Here is a 17,496-nt window from a genome sequence, read left to right on the forward strand (position 1 = left end):
GTGCTTTCACTGCAAACAATATTACGTGCGTATTTTCTACTAGAGATGCGAAATGGCTTGTTTTTCCCCTTTTGTTTGACGACAGGCTTGTTAAAATTCTCCTCACTGCATCGTAACCATCAGTATTCAGCTGCTCCTTCCAGTAGCTGTTTCAAGTTTGTTGTCTATTCTGACATAACGAGGAATTAAAGAATTGAACTACTTTCTTGCCCCTGATGTTTCCAGCTTTGCAGTAGCTGTGACAATTCAGGGTTTGGCTCCACTCCGGGGTGCATACTGTTCTGAAAAGTTGGCATCCCTTCTCATTTATGACGCATTCAGCTTTAGAATAGTTTTGTGTTCTTTTTCCATAGCCCTGTGATTGAATGTGATCAACAGTTGTCACTCACCATCTTCCATTATTGTGACAGGATATCCAGTGAGCTTTCCCTTTGCCCCTCTGATTCCTGTTATTCTTTCTTGTGGAATTCTGTCTTATCTATATGCCGCAATTATAATTTTGCTTTCTTTCAACATATTTTCTTTTAAGCCTATTTTCTGTAACCATCAAGTTCTTGAACCGACCCTAAAACCCTTACATCAGTAATACAACACGATATGCTTACACTGCTAAGGACTTATAGTTGATTGTGTCTGTGTTGTTTTGGACTAAGTTCTTGTTTCTACAGGGTCCTTTCCTTGCTCTCATTCATCGCAGTAGCGTAGTGACTGGCACAACTGCTTTGCATCGTTTGGGATCCTCGATCAGGGTTCCGTTCCTGCTGCTGCTGCTGTCATTCTCCTGGTGAGCTTACCGATGGGTTTCCTCCTGGTGCACTGCCCTCCTCCCACATCGACACCTACAGTCCGGGTGAGGGTTAGTAAGCTGTGAGCATTGAGACGCTTGCGGGCTGCCTCAGCACAACCCTCGCCGATTTGATTTGATGTGAATGATGAATTTCACTGTTTGTATCAATGTTAGTGTGACAAATAAAGCTAATCTTTACCTTTTTCCTTTATCTTTTGTGTAACCTATGTATAATGCATGGATAATTTATCTTCTCTGTGGTGTCTTTCCCTACGTATGTGCATGTTGTGACAAGCTTTTCATTATACCTGTACCTCTCCACACTTGCACATAATGATGATGCACTTGACTTTCAGAATTTCAGGAAATATTTTTCAAGTGCTGTGATGTAATTATATGCTCAGTCTCAGGTTTTGTGTTTGTCAGATTGCTTCTCATCCTTACTTCTGATCTGGTTTGGAAAATGCATTTTACTCCCTGTCTCACTTATTTCCCAGTTATTACAAAGATCTAATTGTTTCTCTGCTGCCCATAAGACGTCATAGCTGATCACTTTGTTACTTGAATGGGGAGAAAAAAACTGCAAATGGTGCAAATAGGGAATTAAAAACTAAAAATGCTGCGAAGAGAGAATGTTTAACATTAGTGTTTAGAGTTAATGCTTCAGGTTAGTCACTTCGGTCAGAACTACCCTAAGAAGGACAGCATGGTAGCATAACGCTATTACAACACCAGCGACCTGGCTTCAAATTCCGCCAGTGTCTGTCAGGACTGTTGTCTCAGCGACTGTGTGGGTTTCCTCCCTCTGAGACGGGTCAGTAGGTTAATTGATCGAATGGCCTACTTCTACTATATCTTATGGTCTTATGATCACAGAGGTATAATTGGGAGACGCAGTCTCGTTGGGCCAGTAGGGCCCGATCCTTGTTGTATCTCTAAATTAGATTAAGAGTTAAAACACAGACGTGTTTAAAACTGCAGACAAGGGGAAAAGGTGATGAAAGTAAAGGGAGTGTCTGTGACAGAGTGAGACTAAGAGAAAAAATGGACAACACTGATTGGTGTTGGTTAATGGCACCTAAGCCGCCTGGAGCAGGGGAATAGAGGAAGCAAGCATAAAGCAACACTGGAATTCAAAGGGACTGAACACAGCAGTCATAAATCGGAAGTAAAGGAAAGCACTGGAAAAGCCAGGCATGTTGGTTTGCATCTGCGGAGAGCGCAGAAACAGAGGGGATGACCCAGAACCGGCGGTAGGGTTGTGTGGCTGATGGGACAAGTGTAGGTAGAATTGAGTAGATCAGGAGGAGACAGAACATGGACAAACAGACCAGTTTACTTGAAATTAGAGAATTCAGTGGGTTCATACTGTACAGGTCAGCTAAAAGTCCTGCTCCCTGAATACCCAGTGTTGGCCTTGTCCCTTTGTCTCTCCTTTCTCTACCACTTGGAGCTTTTCTAAGGACCCTTTGCCCACTCTCCCACTGACACTATGTAACAAAATGTGCAGCCATGCCTAATATCTGTCCATTTGGTGTGGAGAGCTTGAAAAGCATTGAGGTCAAGAAAAAATTTGCCAGTTGAGACACTTCTCAGAAGAATATGAAATGAAATCAAGTTTAATTATCATTCAAACCATACATAGACACAGCTGATGGAGACAGTGTTCCTTTAGGGCCAAGGTGCAAAACATTCAAAATAGCGAGTAACGTAATTCAAAACAGTGAGCAAAGAAGCATATTGACACAGAAAAAAAATCATATGTATGGTCCAAGACCCTGAGCGACAATGTCTGGCAACCAATGGTACAGTCCCCTGGCAGTGGACAGGAGAACGCAATCCAGCCTGTCATTCCACATTGGTAAAATAGCAAGAGCATGACATTAATCAATAGCTAACCCTTGAGTAATTAATGTTGCCTGTGAATAGTGTTGGTGGAGGTGTTTATGGGTGATGGTGGGAACATGAAAACAAGTGACATAAATTGGAACATTGAGGTACAAAGTGGTAGTGCGAGTGTTGATGCATTATATTATGCTTTTGACATGATTTGCTGCCTCCAGATATTAAGATGCGAATTAGGTCTCTCAGCCATTCCAACCTGTTCAGCTGTTCAAGGCAATGATGGGTGATCTGAATCTCGCCGTTCCGCATTCCTCCCTCACTTTAACCCCCTCTTCTTTATCAAGTCTCTATCGACTTTTGTGTTAACTTTCAAAGTCTCTGCTTTCATTGAACTTTGAGGGGATTCTATGCTTTCAGAGGCCTACGAGAGAAAAAGATAAACTTCTCTTCATTCCTATCTTAAATAGTCAGCTACTTATTTTTAAGCAATGACCCCTAGTTTTGGATTTTTCCTCAAGAGGAAGGACCTACCTCAAGAGGGAACCACCTTCCCAACATTCAGTCCTCAAGATCTTGAAACTTTTAAATTAAGCACTCAGCGTACTCGACATCAGTGATTTAAAGGGGTTGATAGTTGTCTTCAGGAAGGGGAAGACAAGAGAACACACAGCAATCTTCTTGGAGGGGTCAGCAGCGGCGAGCTTGAGCAGCTCCAACTTCCTGGGTACCTGTCCTGGACCCAACACACTGATGCAATCACAGGGAAGGCACTCCACCGCCAATACCTCGTTAGGAGTTTAAGGAGATCTGGTGTGTCACCAAAGACACTATTTCTGAATTTCTACTGTGGAGAGCATTATGTCTAGTTCCAACACTCGCCAGGTATGGAGGGTCGAACGAGGCTGCCGAGGGTTGTGTACTCTGCCAGCTCCAAAAGGGCACAAACCACCCCCCCTCCCCATCGAGCTCATTTTCAAGAGGCAGTGCCTGAAGAAGGTGGCTTCGACCATTGAGGGCCCTCACCATCTGGGGCATGCCCACTTCTTGTTGTTTCTCTCTGGGAGCCTGAAGACCCATGCTCAATATTTTAGAAACGGCTTTCACAACCTATGTCAGAGATAATAAACCAGATTCTGTCTCTCTCTCTTCTAAACTAGCCTGCCAGCCCTTCTTCTTAAGAAAATTCACCCATTTCATGTATTAGTTTAGTAAACTTTCTCTGAACTCCTCCTGTCAAGTATTTCACCTCATCCCCAGCACCTGCACGGACAGGGTATCTCATTTGTTTGTCCCACTGATGTGCTTTTGTTGCTGGCCCCATTTTGGAATTCTGTTGGAACTACAGGTCATCCCTGGGCAATGAGTGGGTTCTATTTTCAATAGATGCCCAACAATTGATTCTACCTGTAAGTCATAAACTTACCAAAAATCACTTCAAATGGTAACCATAACTGCACAGTATTATTACGAATAATGTGAAAAGCACATAAAATCAAAAAGAAAGAGCAACTACTAAAAGTCAAGGGAGAGAGAGAGAGAGTGAGAAGAAACTAGTTCTGCCACTTGTCGGATCCAACATAGGTACATTATGTAGGGCTTTGAATTTAATAATATTGTGGGCACTTCTTCATATGTGCAGGTGTACATAAGTTAGATGTTTGCAATCGTTAAGTATTACAAACTTTCCTTCCTGTGAAATTGTCTGGAGTTGTTTATTTTGCTGCTCTGTGTTTAGTTAGTTTGAATGCAAAGTACTATATATCCATAAAATCTGATGTATTGCAGAACATTTTGGGAGAACTCAGTAGGTCAGATACACCCTTCACATGCACTCAGTGAGCACCTGTACACCTTCTCATTAACAAAATATATAATCAGCCAATGCTGTGACAGCAACTCAATGCAGAAAAGCATGCAGATGCGGTCAAGAGGTTCGGCTGTTATTCAGACTGAACATCAGAATGGGGAAGAAATGTGATCTAAGTGACTTTGACCGTGGAATGATTGTTGATGTCAGGCAGGGTGATTCAAGTATCTCAGAAACTGCTGGTCACCTGGGATTTTGACGCATAAGTCTCTAGAGTTTACAGAGAATGTTGTGAGAAACAACAGACATTCAGTGGGTGTAAATGCCTTGTTTTTGAGAGAGGTCTGAGGAGAACAGCCAGACTGATTCAAGCTGACAGGAAGGTGACGGTGACTCAAATAACCACAGAAATTACCACAGAAGAGTATCTCTGAGTGCACGACATGTGGAATCTTGAAATGGATGGGGTACAGCAGCAGAAGACCACAAATATTATTAGGAGGTACCTAATAAAGTGGGCACTGAGTGTATGTTGCCTGATTTGTTGTGTATTTCTAGCTTTCTCTATTATGTATGGAGGATAAGGATGGTTTGCTGTAGGGATCTGTGTATTCAGTTCAAAAAGGATTTTTTTTGTGTTACAATGGTTATTAATCCAGAAAGGAAAGATTAGTTTTTTTATTAGATAAAGTATATAGAGTTCATGCTGATTCAAAGTGATGACAATGAATGTATCTGTATGGATTTAGTAGTAGTGAAATATGTTGTGGATTGTTTATTGTGTAAAATTGTTTGGAGTCGGTGTTCAGTTGTAGGGCAGGGATTGCTTACGCTCTAATTATTTATCACTTGGATTATCTGGCACAGTAAAATTTAATTGCTTTAGGATTGTCATTAAGATTCTTTTTTTTTGCATGCATACGTCTATCCAGGAGGAATGGGAACGGAAACAATGATTTCCATGTACTCCTCTCAAATCCTCTGAGAGGATAGCCCACACAAATTCTGCCTGAAGAAAGGTACGAGTAGGGCTTTGACACAAAATGCTGATTATCCCTTTGGCTCCACAGAGGTTGCTCGACCTACTGAGCTCCTCCAGCAGTTTGTTTTTGGCTCTAGATTCCAGTGTCTGTGGTCTCCCATGTCCCCGTTGTGTTAATAGGGTTTTGTTAATTCATTGGCGTGAGAGTCACTGACATTGTGATTACTATGCCATCGGATTTCTGAATGGACAATGAACCCAAGAACACTACCTCACTTTTTTTGTACTACTTATTAAATTTAATTTTTAAATATATACTCATTGTAATTATTAATATGTATTGCGGTGTACTGCTCCCACAAAACAACAAATTTCATGACATATGTCAGTAATATTAACCACGTTTCTGATTCTGATTCTGGTGGAGTTGCTTAACTAAGCAAGACTAGAGTTGATGTTTAATCAGCAGGATTGCAATTGTTTGAGGAAGCCCTAGTCTAGGCAGCAGGTCAGAGAGCAGAGATCACTGCTGCCGAGTAGACCCTGAACCTTTATGCTGGATTTCAGGTTTGAATTTTCTAAAATGATCAAAGTCTACTCTGGCACACTTAAGGTAAGGATGAATTTTATCCGTGGATGATTGCCTTCATTGAGATGTAAGAAGATGTCTTGGGGTTTATTATAAACTTCTTTTGTGGATAGTGAGGGCAATAGACAATAGACAGTAGGTGCAGGAGTAGGCCATTTGGCCCTTCTAGCCAGCGCCGCCATTCACTGTGATCATGGCTGATCATACACAATCAGTACTCCGTTCCTGCCCTCTCCCCATATCCCTTGACTCCACTATCTATAAGAGCTCTATCTAACTCTGTCTTGAATGCATCCAGAGACTTGGCCTCCACTGCCTTCTGGGGCAGAGCATTCCACATATCCACCACTCTCTGGGTGAAAAAGTTTTTCCGCATCTCTGTTCTAAATGGCCTACCCCTTATTCTTAAACTGTGGCCTCTAGTTCTGGACTCACCCATCAGTGGGAACATGCTTCCTGCCTCCAGCGTGTCCAATCCCTTAATAATCTTATATGTTTCAATCAGATCCCCTCTCATCCTTCTAAATTCCAGTGTATACAAGCCCAGTCACTCCAATCTTTCAACATATGACAGTCCCGCCATTCTGGGAATTAACCTTCCCAGAATTCCCTCAATAGCAAGAATATCCTTCCTCAAATTTGGAGACCAAAACTGCACACAGTACTCCAGGTGGGGTCTCACCAGGGCCCTGTACAGCTGCAGAAGGACCTCTTTACTCCTATACTCAATTCCTCTTGTTATAAAGGCCAGCATGCCATTATCTTTCTTCACTGCCTGCTGTACCTGCATGCTTGCTTTCATTGACTGATGTACAAGAACACCTAGATCTCGTTGTACTTCCCCTTTTCCTAACTTGACTCCATTTAGATAGTAATCTGCCTTCCTGTTCTTGCCACCAAAGTGGATAACCTCACATTTATCCACATCAAACTGCATCTGCCATACATTTGCCCACTCACCCAACCTGTCCAAGTCACCCTGCATTCTCATAACATCCTCCTGACATTTCACACTGCCACCCAGCTTTGTGTCATCGGCAAATTTGCTAATGTTACTTTTAATCCCTTCATCTAAATCATTAATGTATATTGTAAACAGCTGCGGTCCCAGCACCGAACCTTGCGGTACCCCACTGGTCACAGCCTGCCATTCCGAAAGAGACCTGTTAATCGCTACTCTTTGTTTCCTGTCAGCCAGCCAATTTTCAATCCATGTCAGTACTCTGCCCCAATGCCATGTGCCCTAATTTTGCCCACTAATCTCCTATGTGGGACTTTATCAAAAGCTTTCTGGAAGTCCAGGTACACTACATCCACTGGCTCTCCCTTGTCCATTTTCATAGTTACATCCTCAAAAAACTCCAGAAGATTAGTCAAGCATGATTTTCCCTTCATAAATCCATGCTGACCGGGACTGATCCTTCTACTGCCATCCAAATGTGTTGTAATTTCCTCTTTTATAACAGACGCCAGACTCCTGCACAGATTACTGCTTGGAGTTCTGCCAAGGCAAGAGGTTATAGGCCGACAGAGGAAATGATTCATAAAACTATATGATCATAAGGTATAGGAGCAGAATTAGGCCATTTGGCCCATCGAATCTGCTCCATCATTCAATTGTAGCTGATTATTTTTAACCCCATTTAATCCCATAACCCCATCTTCTTCTGTGACTTTTACCCCACCCCTTTACCAATCAAATACCTATCTCTGCCTTTAATGCACCCAATGATTTGACTTCCACAGCCCTCTGTGACAATGAATTCCACAGGCTTGCCAGGCTGTCAGAAGAAATTACCCCTCAACTCAGTTTTAAAGGGATTCTGAGTCTGTATGCTTGGATCTTAAACTCTCCCTCCAATGTGGACATCTACACATCCACTCTATCCAAGCCTTTCAGTATCCAGTGGGTTGCAATCAGATCACCCCTTATCCAACTGAATTCCATCAAATACAGACCCAGAGACTTCAAATGCTCCTCACAAGATTAGTCATTCATTCTTGTGAACCTCCTCCGGACCCTCTCCAGAACCAGTATATCTTACCTTTGATAATGGGGCCCAAAATCACTGACAATATTCCAAACACAGTCTGACCAACACCTTATAAAGCCTCCACGGTACATCCTTGCTTATATGTTCTAGTCTTCTAGATTTAAAGACCTTTTCTAGGCCCCCCATCAATGCCTGGGAAACACTATCCCCTCATTGCTCAAAAAAAAAAGGTGCATTGAGAACTTCAACTCTGGAGCAATTGGAAGCCCAATGCTATTAATGGAAATGTCACATCACTTCTCAAACTATGTTAAGCACCTTCTGTCGCAGCTGTAGGAGAGTCTGTCAGTCCCAAACGGAACTCATCATTCACCTGGAAATCGGCAGAATTGGAGTGGAAGTGAATTGTTTTTGACCTTGATATGTTACCTAACAGAAAGATTACTGGTACACACTGTGTGGTTGCCATTTAGTACAGTACTTAATAAATGGAGCACTGCCTGAATGTCTATGGGAATTTATTGTGAATATTTTAGGTTCCCATATTTGCAGTCTTTCTCATTCACTATCATGAAGGCTCATGTGATGTAAGTGGCTTCTTGGTATTCGGAACAAGAACAGGGAAATTGTCAGAATGTGTAAAAGTCATGGTGATAAGGGGATCTTGCTATTCAAATAGAGACTGGAATAGCAATAGCAAGGGGAAAAAGATGGGGGTGCAGTTCCTGAGATGCGTTCAAAAGGAGTTGCTTGAACTTTATGTTTCAATAATGAGGAAGTCGTTTTTGCTGATCTTGGTTCTGGGAATATTTATCAAGCAGGTCCATATTGGTAAACTACTTAAATTTGGGAGTCACATGACTTCCTACCCTGCAATAACCTGGTTTCTCACCCTCCCCTTTTTTATTTTCCTCTACACTTCAATTTTCATTCCCTTCCCTTCCTCATTTCTTGTTCTTAATCTTTTCTGCTTCTCTGCTTTCCACATGTCACACTGACTTTATACCCCAATCCTCTTTCTCTCAGTTGATCCTTTGCCTGTAATTCTGTCTTTCCACCCAGTTCCATTCCCACATTCCTTGGTACCAGTTGATTTTCTTATCATCTCTATCTCTCACTGTAATTCTCCTTGCTGTCTTTCCTACTCTAATCCCTATCTGAATCATTCATTCTTTCTCATGTCTTTCTCCTTCTCCATCTCACTCTCTCATTCCCCCATCACTCAGTAATTCACTTGTCCTCTCTCTCCCTTTATCCCCATCCCCTTTTTTTGAATTAATTTTCTCTCCTACACCTTTCCCTTCTCTCACTTTCTCTTGTTCTGTTTCAACTCTTACTGTTTTGCTTACACGCGCTAACCAGAAGCCATGGATGACCGCAGAGGCGCGCGCGCTGCTGAGGACCCGTGACTCCACCTTCAGAGCAGGCGACAAGGCAGCCCTAACAACAGCAAGTGCCAAATTGTCCCGGGCCATCAGAGGGGCAAAGCCTGTATACGCCCAGCGAATCCACAGCCACTTCCAGGACAGCGGCGACATGTGGCGCGTGTGGAAGGGCATTCAGGACATCACCGACTACAGGACAATATCAGCTGTGCAGGTGATGCCTCCCTCCCAGATGCGCTGAATAACTTCTACATTCATTTTGAGGAGGAAAATGACGTGACGGCGAGGAAGTCCACCCCTCTTCCAAATGACCAGATGCTGTGTCTCTCCGTGGCCAACATGAGAAGAACCCTGTGCAGGGTCAACCCACGGAAGGCTGCTGGACCAGACAATATCCCTAGTAGAGTGCTCAGAGGATGTGCAGACCAGCTAGCAGATGTGCTCGCTGACATCTTCAACATCTCCCTGAGCAGCGCCACAGTTCCAACGTGCTTCAAGGCCACCACCATCGTCCCCGTGCCGAAGAAGTCTTCAGTGTCCTGCCTAAAAGACTACCGTCCTGTTGCACTCACATCCATCATCATGAAGTGTTTCGAGAGGCTCGTCATGAGGCATATCAAGACCCTGCTGCCCCCCCTCACTGGACCCCCTGCAGTTTGCGTACCGACTCAACCGCTCAACAGATGACGCCATTGCCACCACCCTCCACCTAGCCCTTACCCACCTGGACAAAAAAGACACATACGTTCGAATGCTGTTCATAGACTTCAGTTCAGCATTCAACACAATCATCCCTCAGAAACTGACTGGAAAGCTGAGCCTACTGGGCCTGAACACCTCCCTCTGCAACTGGATCGTAGACTTCCTGACTGGGAGACCTCAGTCAGTCTGGATCGGGAGCAGCATCTCCAACACCATCACAATGAGCACGGGGGCTCCCCAGGGTTGTGTGCTCGGTCCACTGCTGTTCACTCTGCTGACCTATGACTGTGCTGCAACACACAGCTTGAACCACATCATCAAGTTCGCTGATGACACAACCGTGGTGGGTCTCATCAGCAAGAACGACGAGTCAGCTTACAGAGGGGAGGTGCAGCGGCTAACAGACTGGTGCAGAGCCAACAACCTGTCTCTGAATGTGAACAAAACAAAAGATATGGTTGTTGACTTCAGGAGGGCACGGAGTGACCACTCCCCACTGAACATCGACGGCTCCTTGGTAGAGATCATTAAGAGCACCAAATTTCACCTGGAGCGGAGAATCTCACCTGGTCTCTTAACACCAGCTCCATAGCAAAGAAAGCCCAGCAGCGTCTCTACTTTCTGCGAAGGCTGAGGAAAGTCCATCTTCCACCCCCCCATCCTCATCACATTCTACAGGGGTTGTATTGAGAGCATCCTGAGCAACTGCATCACTGTCTGGTTTGGAAATTGCACCATCTTGGATTGCAAGACCCTGCAGCGGATAGATAGATAGATACTTTATTCATCCCCATGGGGAAATTCAACTTTTTTTCCAATGTCCCATACACTTGTTGTAGCAAAACTAATTACATACAATACTTAACTCAGTAAAAAATATGATATGCATCTAAATCACTATCTCAAAAAGCATTAATAATAGCTTTTAAAAAAAGTTCTTAAGTCCTGGCGGTAGAATTGTAAAGCCTAATGGCATTGGGGAGTATTGACCTCTTCATCCTGTCTGAGGAGCATTGCATCGATAGTAACCTGTCACTGAAACTGCTTCTCTGTCTCTGGATGGTGCTATGTAGAGGATGTTCAGAGTTATCCATAATTGACCGAAGCCTACTCAGTGCCCTTCGCTCAGCTACCGATGTTAAACTCTCCAGTACTTTGCCCACGACAGAGCCCACCTTCCTTACCAGTGAGGTCAGCTGAGAAGATCACTGGGGTCTCTCTTCCCGCCATTATGGACATTTACACTACACGCTGCATCCGCAAGGCAAACAGCATTATGAAGGACCCCACACACCCCTCATACAAACGCTTCTCCCTCCTGCCATCTGGGAAAAGGCTCCAAAGCATTCGGGCTCTCACAACCAGACTATGTAACAGTTTCTTCCCTCCAAGCTATCAGACTCCTCAATACCCAGAGCCTGGACTGACACCAGCTTACTGCCCTCTACTGTGCCTGTTGTCCTGTTTATTATTTATTGTAATGCCTGCACTGTTTTTGTGCACTTTATGCAGTCCTGGGTAGGTTTGTAGTCTAGTGTAGTTTTCATGTAGTTCAGTGTAGTTTTTGTACTGTTTCATGTAGCACCATGGTCCTGAAAAACATTGTCTCGTTTTTACTGTGTACCGTACCAGCAGTTATGGTCGAAATGACAATAAAAAGTGACTTGACTTGACTTCCTAGCTTTCTATTTCTTATCCTTCATGCTCAGCTTCACTTTCTCTGAGCATGAACTTCAGTCATACACACATTATCTCTGTTTGCACACCACACTCCATCATAATCCATTCACTACCTTCTGTCCTTTACCTCACTTCCTCTTTCTCTCTCTTATAATTGTTCCTGCCTCTACCTCCTTCTCTGGCAGCCCATTCCGTGGGCTCACCACTCTCTTATGTGAAAAAAATGGCATCTCACAACCCATTTTAAGTCTTTTTTGGTATTTCTCTACCTGACTACGTTTCTCTTCTGTTCTCCCTCATTTTGCTCTGCTCTATCTTTCTTTCAGCTCTCCACCACCTGTCAGTCATCAGTATATTTTCCAAGTCTGCTCGTGACTCCATTTTTTGGCCTCTTTTGCTTTAACACTCTCTCTCTCCTCCCCCTCCCCCTCTCTCTCCTCCCCCTCTCTCTCCTCCCCCTCTCTCTCCTCCCCCCTCTCCTCCCCCCTCTCCTCCCCCTCTCTCTCCTCCCCTCTCTCTCCTCCCCCTCTCTCCTCCCCCTCTCTCCTCCCCCTCTCTCCTCCCCCTCTCCTCCCCCCTCTCTCCTCCCCCCTCTCTCCTCCCCCCTCTCTCCTCCCCCCTCTCTCCTCCCCCCTCTCCTCCCCCCCCTCTCCTCCCCCTCTCTCCTCCCCCTCTCTCCTCCCCCTCTCTCCTCCCCCTCTCTCCTCCCCCTCTCTCCTCCCCCCTCTCTCCTCCCCCTCTCTCCTCCCCCTCTCTCCCCCTCTCTCCTCCCCCTCTCTCCCCCTCTCTCCTCCCCCTCTCTCCTCCCCCCTCTCTCCTTCCCCCTCTCTCTTTCCCTCTCTCCCTCTCCCTTTCACATGCTCCCTATTTCATTTCCTGTTAACCAGAATACACATTCAGCAATCATTTTAACATACAGTTCTAACAAACATGCATTACTTTGGAGTCAAATCCCACAGGACACACACAGTGCAAAATGGTGGACAGAGGATGTTAATAGCCCTGGCAAATAACAAGCAATTCTGAGAATAAGGAGGGTTTTGCAGATATGCGAAACTTGGCCAAGGAAATGATGGAGAGGGGAAAGCGGGAACTATAAAGAGAAAGGAACAAATTATAAAATTCAAATGTAGAGATTGACAGGTATGCAGGCAAGGACAGGAAAATTTAAAGGGGAAGATGAAAATGGCAAAGTTCATTGGATCTATTGGGTACTGGATTATTTCAGTCGTCAGAAGCTAGGAATTATGCTCCTGGGCACTTCTTAAACAAAATCACATGGATTCTCTGAGAGAAATGATTCCCACTATTCCAGCCACATTCCAGTTCCTGATCCCAGTCGTGGCCTTGGGACCTGATTCCCAACCCCCATCACGGTCTGGCTCCCCAACCCAGTTGTGATCAGTATCTGGTCCCTAATCCAGACCCCACCTTGGCCTGCAGTTTCCCATCCCAAACACTCTCCTGCTCACAGTCACATGCCTGTCCACATTCCTGGCCTTGTTTTACCTGCTCACCGGCTCGTCTTCCCAGCCAGGCCCTAGATCCTGTCCCATAGCCCAGCCATTCCGCACAGCACACCAGTTACACCAGCCAGCCCTGCTTCCAAGAACTCTGACCACACACATAGCCCCTCCCCAGGCACTTGATGCCTGCTCACTCACCCCCATTACTGGGCAATCAATGCCCTCACATCCTATTTCCAAGCACAGTGCTCACACCTGACCCTGTCCTGTTCCTTTCCGTATTCCAACCCTCAATTGAAGATATTTCCTTACTTATTGAGATAAAGCACAGAGTCAAGCCGGGCTGCCCAGTAATTCCCAAATTAACCCTAGCCTCATCACAGGACAATGTATAATGATGACCAATTTGCATACTAACTGGTAGGTCTTTGGTCTGTGGGAGGAAACTGGAGCACGCAGTCACGGGAAGAACGTACAAATTCTAGACAGGCAGTGATGGGAATTGAACCCAAGTTGCCAGTACTGTAAAGCGTTGTGCTGACCATTTCACTGCTGTGCTATCCTAGATGTGATGGATGGAAACTGTTTTCTTTATTCACAAAGTTCACTTCAGGGGTGGTTGAAAAGGAAGATTTTTTAACGGTGCTCAAGAGGGAGCAAGAGGGAAAAACACCAAATGAGCGATTGGGATTTGCACAAGCAGGACAGAGTTCACATCTCCTTCTTCTCTGTCATCATTTGTGGTGCTCTGCATTCAGTAGGGCATGAGATATTTATTAAAGTTGTATACAGTTTTAGCAGCATAAGCATAATATGCTGCAAGGCTGCAAAACCACTGATTAACTGATTAGATTCAGTGGAAGATTGCCTTTGTAACTGCTGCTCTCTCATAGTTGTCCATCATTCCTGAGTTCAGTGTCATAAAGTTCTCTGGGCTGAGTTGGACCAACCTGTGTCGCCAATTGCAGGCTGTTGTTGCACTTAACAGCACAGTGTTCTGAAACAACCACGCAGCAAGTTCCTGTTTTGAATGGAGTGACATTTGTAGAGCATGGTGACTGAGGTACCGCAATATTTGCATTTAAAATGTCTGGAGGAAGTTATTACAGAAAAACAAAATGACTGAGGCTCAGGTGGCATTGGGAAGAGAGCGAGCAGACTCTTTGACTTCACTATCAATTTCTGGGCCAGTTTAAAGGCTGAGATCTTATTTTCCTTTGAAGTTTCTTGGTTGCAGCTCCCAAAACCTGCACTCAGTGACACACACAGGCAAAAACTGAATGCATTAATTGTAATTGACACATTATTTTCACAGTATTAACCTATGATTTCTAAAGTAGCAGCATCCATCAACAGGGACCCCCACCACCCAGGCCAGGCTCTTTTCTCGCTGGCTACCATCAAGAAGAAGGTCCAGGAGCCTCAGGACTCATATCACCAGGTTCAGGAACAGTTATTACCTCTCAGCCATCAGGCTCTTGAATTAGAGGGGACAATTCCAATTACCCCAAATCTGAACTGATTCCACAACCCATGGACACACTTTTAAGGGCTCTACAACTCGTGTTCTCAATATTTATTGCTTATTTATTTATGGGTTTTTTTTTCCTTATGTAGTTGCACAGTTTGTTGTCTTTTGCACATTGGTTGTTTGCCCATCTCTGTTGAGTTTGGTATTTCATTGATTCTGTTGTGTTTCTTTAAATTTACTGTGAATGCCTGCAAGAAAATAAAACTCAGGGTTGTATATGTTGAGCTATATGTACTTGGATAATAAATTTACTTTGCACTTTGGTAAGGGTCAATGGGTTCATACCAAACTTCTTTAGCCTTCTGAGGAAGTAGAGGCACCAGTGAACTTTTTTGATCATGGCATTGAGGTGGTGAGATTTCTTGGCCATGATGTCTACATACCGTAGTTGGACCAAGGCAGGCTGCTGGTGAAGGTCTCAACCCTTTTAATCTCCGTACCTTTGATGCAAACAGGAACATGGCCACCGCTCCCCTTTCTGAAATCAGTGTTTTGCTAATATCAAGGGAAAGATCTTTGTCATCTTCTTCCTATACTCCAGTCCATTATTATTTGAGATAATGCCCACTACAGTGATATCGTCTGCAAACTTGTAGATGGATTTAGAGCAGAATCTGGCCGTGCAGTTGTGGGTGTACAGGGGTAGAGCAGTAGGTTGTAACCTAGGGGCATCAGGGTTTAGAATAATCATGGTAGAGGTATTGCTGCCCAAGTTTACTGATTGTAGTCTGTTGGTCAAGATGTCAAGGATCTAGTGCAGTGGGAGTTGCCTCCACCCAGGTATCAGAGTTTCGTGCCGAGTTTTCTTGGAATTAAGGCAGAGCAGTAGTCAATAAACAATAGTCTAACTTAGGTGTGTCTACTGTCCAGATGCTCCAAAGATAATTATAGGGCCAGGGAGATGGTTTCCATCATAGACTTGTTGCAACACTAGATGAATTGCAGTGGGTGAGTGTTGTTTGGGAAGCTTGAGTTAATATGTGCTGTGATTAGTCTCTTGAAGCAGTTTATTATGACAGGAAGAATGAGAAAAATGAATGCCTGGGGTGGGTGAGATCTTTGATTATGTTGGCTACTTTCCATTCTAATACCAGAGTGGTAAATCTGTGGAATGCTTTGCCGCAGGCAGCTGTGGAGGACAAGTATTTACGTATATTTAAGGCAGAGCTCAGTAGATTCTTGATTGGTCACGGCATGAAGGGATACAGGGAGAAGGCATGAGATTGGGGCTGAGAGAGAAAATGGATCGGCCATGATGAAATGATGAATAAAATTGTGAGTGGAGAAAGAGACGAAAGAGAAAAGACAGAAAGAGACAGAGAAAGAGAGAGAGCGAGATAAAGTAGCAGAGAGTTAGAGAGAAATCGGAGGTAGAGTGAGAGAGTGATATATATAGAGTGACTCTTATATATAGAGCAGACTCAGTAGGCCGTGTGGCCTAATTGTGCTCTTATATCTTACAGTCTTGACTGAGTCAGCGAGATGTGTAGAGGAATCCATGGAGGAGAGGCTGGTTTCCATGATGGACTGATTTCACTGATAGACTAGCTGTGTGCGCAACTCTAGTCTACAGTTTCATGTGGTCCTATGCAGAGCAGGTGCCATTCTGTTTGCACTTGTATCTGCTGGCATGGTTCAGTATCTGTGTTTTTGTTTATATGGTAATTCTGAGAACTGCCTTGGAATGCTGTGTTAAAGGCATTGTGTGAAATATTGTTTTGCATGTTATCAGTAACAGTGATGTGTTGAATAGAAAGCTAGAGAGATGTGGAGGCTAAAGATCTCTCTCACTCTAGATAGATAGATACTTTATTCATCCCCATGGGGAAATTCAACTTTTTTTCCAATGTCCCATACACTTGTTGTAGCAAAACTAATTACATACAATACTTAACTCAGTAAAAAATATGATATGCATCTAAATCACTATCTCAAAAAGCATTAATAATAGCTTTTAAAAAGTTCTTAAGTCCTGGCGGTAGAATTGTAAAGCCTAATGGCATTGGGGAGTATTGACCTCTTCATCCTGTCTGAGGAGCATTGCATCGATAGTAACCTGTCGCTGAAACTGCTTCTCTGTCTCTGGATGGTGCTATGTAGAGGATGTTCAGAGTTATCCATAATTGACTCTATATATATCACTCTCTATCACTCTATCTCCGATCTCTCTCTCTCTAACTCTCTCCCACTTTATCTCGCTCTCTCTCTTTCTCTGTCTCTTTCTGTCTTTTCTCTTTCGTCTCTTTCTCCACTCACTATTTTCTTCATTTCACTACCTTTGTCTGTCTATTGTCTCCTTTTCTCTGTAATATCGATTCTTTTCTCCATCCTTTACTCCCTCTCTCTCTGACACTGACACCGCACTGTTTCCTTGATCTCCTTTCTCGTTTCCTCCACAATGACACTGGTCCCACATGGAACCCTTATTGCGTGAATGTAGTTGAACTTCATTGCAGACCTCTTCTCTTGTTGCAGAATAACCCCCGGGTGAAAGCTAAGAGGAAAGAGCACTATTCACCTTTCAAAGTCTCCTTCAAGAAGGAATATTGCTGGATTCAATTGGCTGGTCATTCAGGTAATTCTCCTCATAGACACTTAGACTCATAGACATAGACTCTGAAGCAACATGCATTTGTAAGTGACATTTTGTGTTGCTTTCTTTTATCGCTGTTTTACAATAATGAAAGGGGGAATTTGCATTAACATAATGCTTTTGAACATTTGAGCA

General features: G+C 44.0%; 1 protein-coding gene across 1 annotated transcript in view; it reads left to right on the plus strand.

Annotated features, from left to right (window-relative positions):
* itpka (inositol-trisphosphate 3-kinase A) overlaps positions 1–17,496 on the plus strand; it is an 88,955-nt gene that overhangs the window by 48,789 nt on the left and 22,670 nt on the right. Inside the window, exon 2 of the mRNA XM_073040309.1 lies at positions 17,244–17,343. Within this exon, the coding sequence (XP_072896410.1) occupies positions 17,244–17,343 (100 nt within the window). The remainder of the gene's footprint in view (positions 1–17,243; positions 17,344–17,496) is intronic.

The sequence above is a fragment of the Hemitrygon akajei genome, chromosome 3 (genome assembly GCF_048418815.1).
Source record: "Hemitrygon akajei chromosome 3, sHemAka1.3, whole genome shotgun sequence".
Classification (NCBI taxonomy): domain Eukaryota; kingdom Metazoa; phylum Chordata; class Chondrichthyes; order Myliobatiformes; family Dasyatidae; genus Hemitrygon; species Hemitrygon akajei.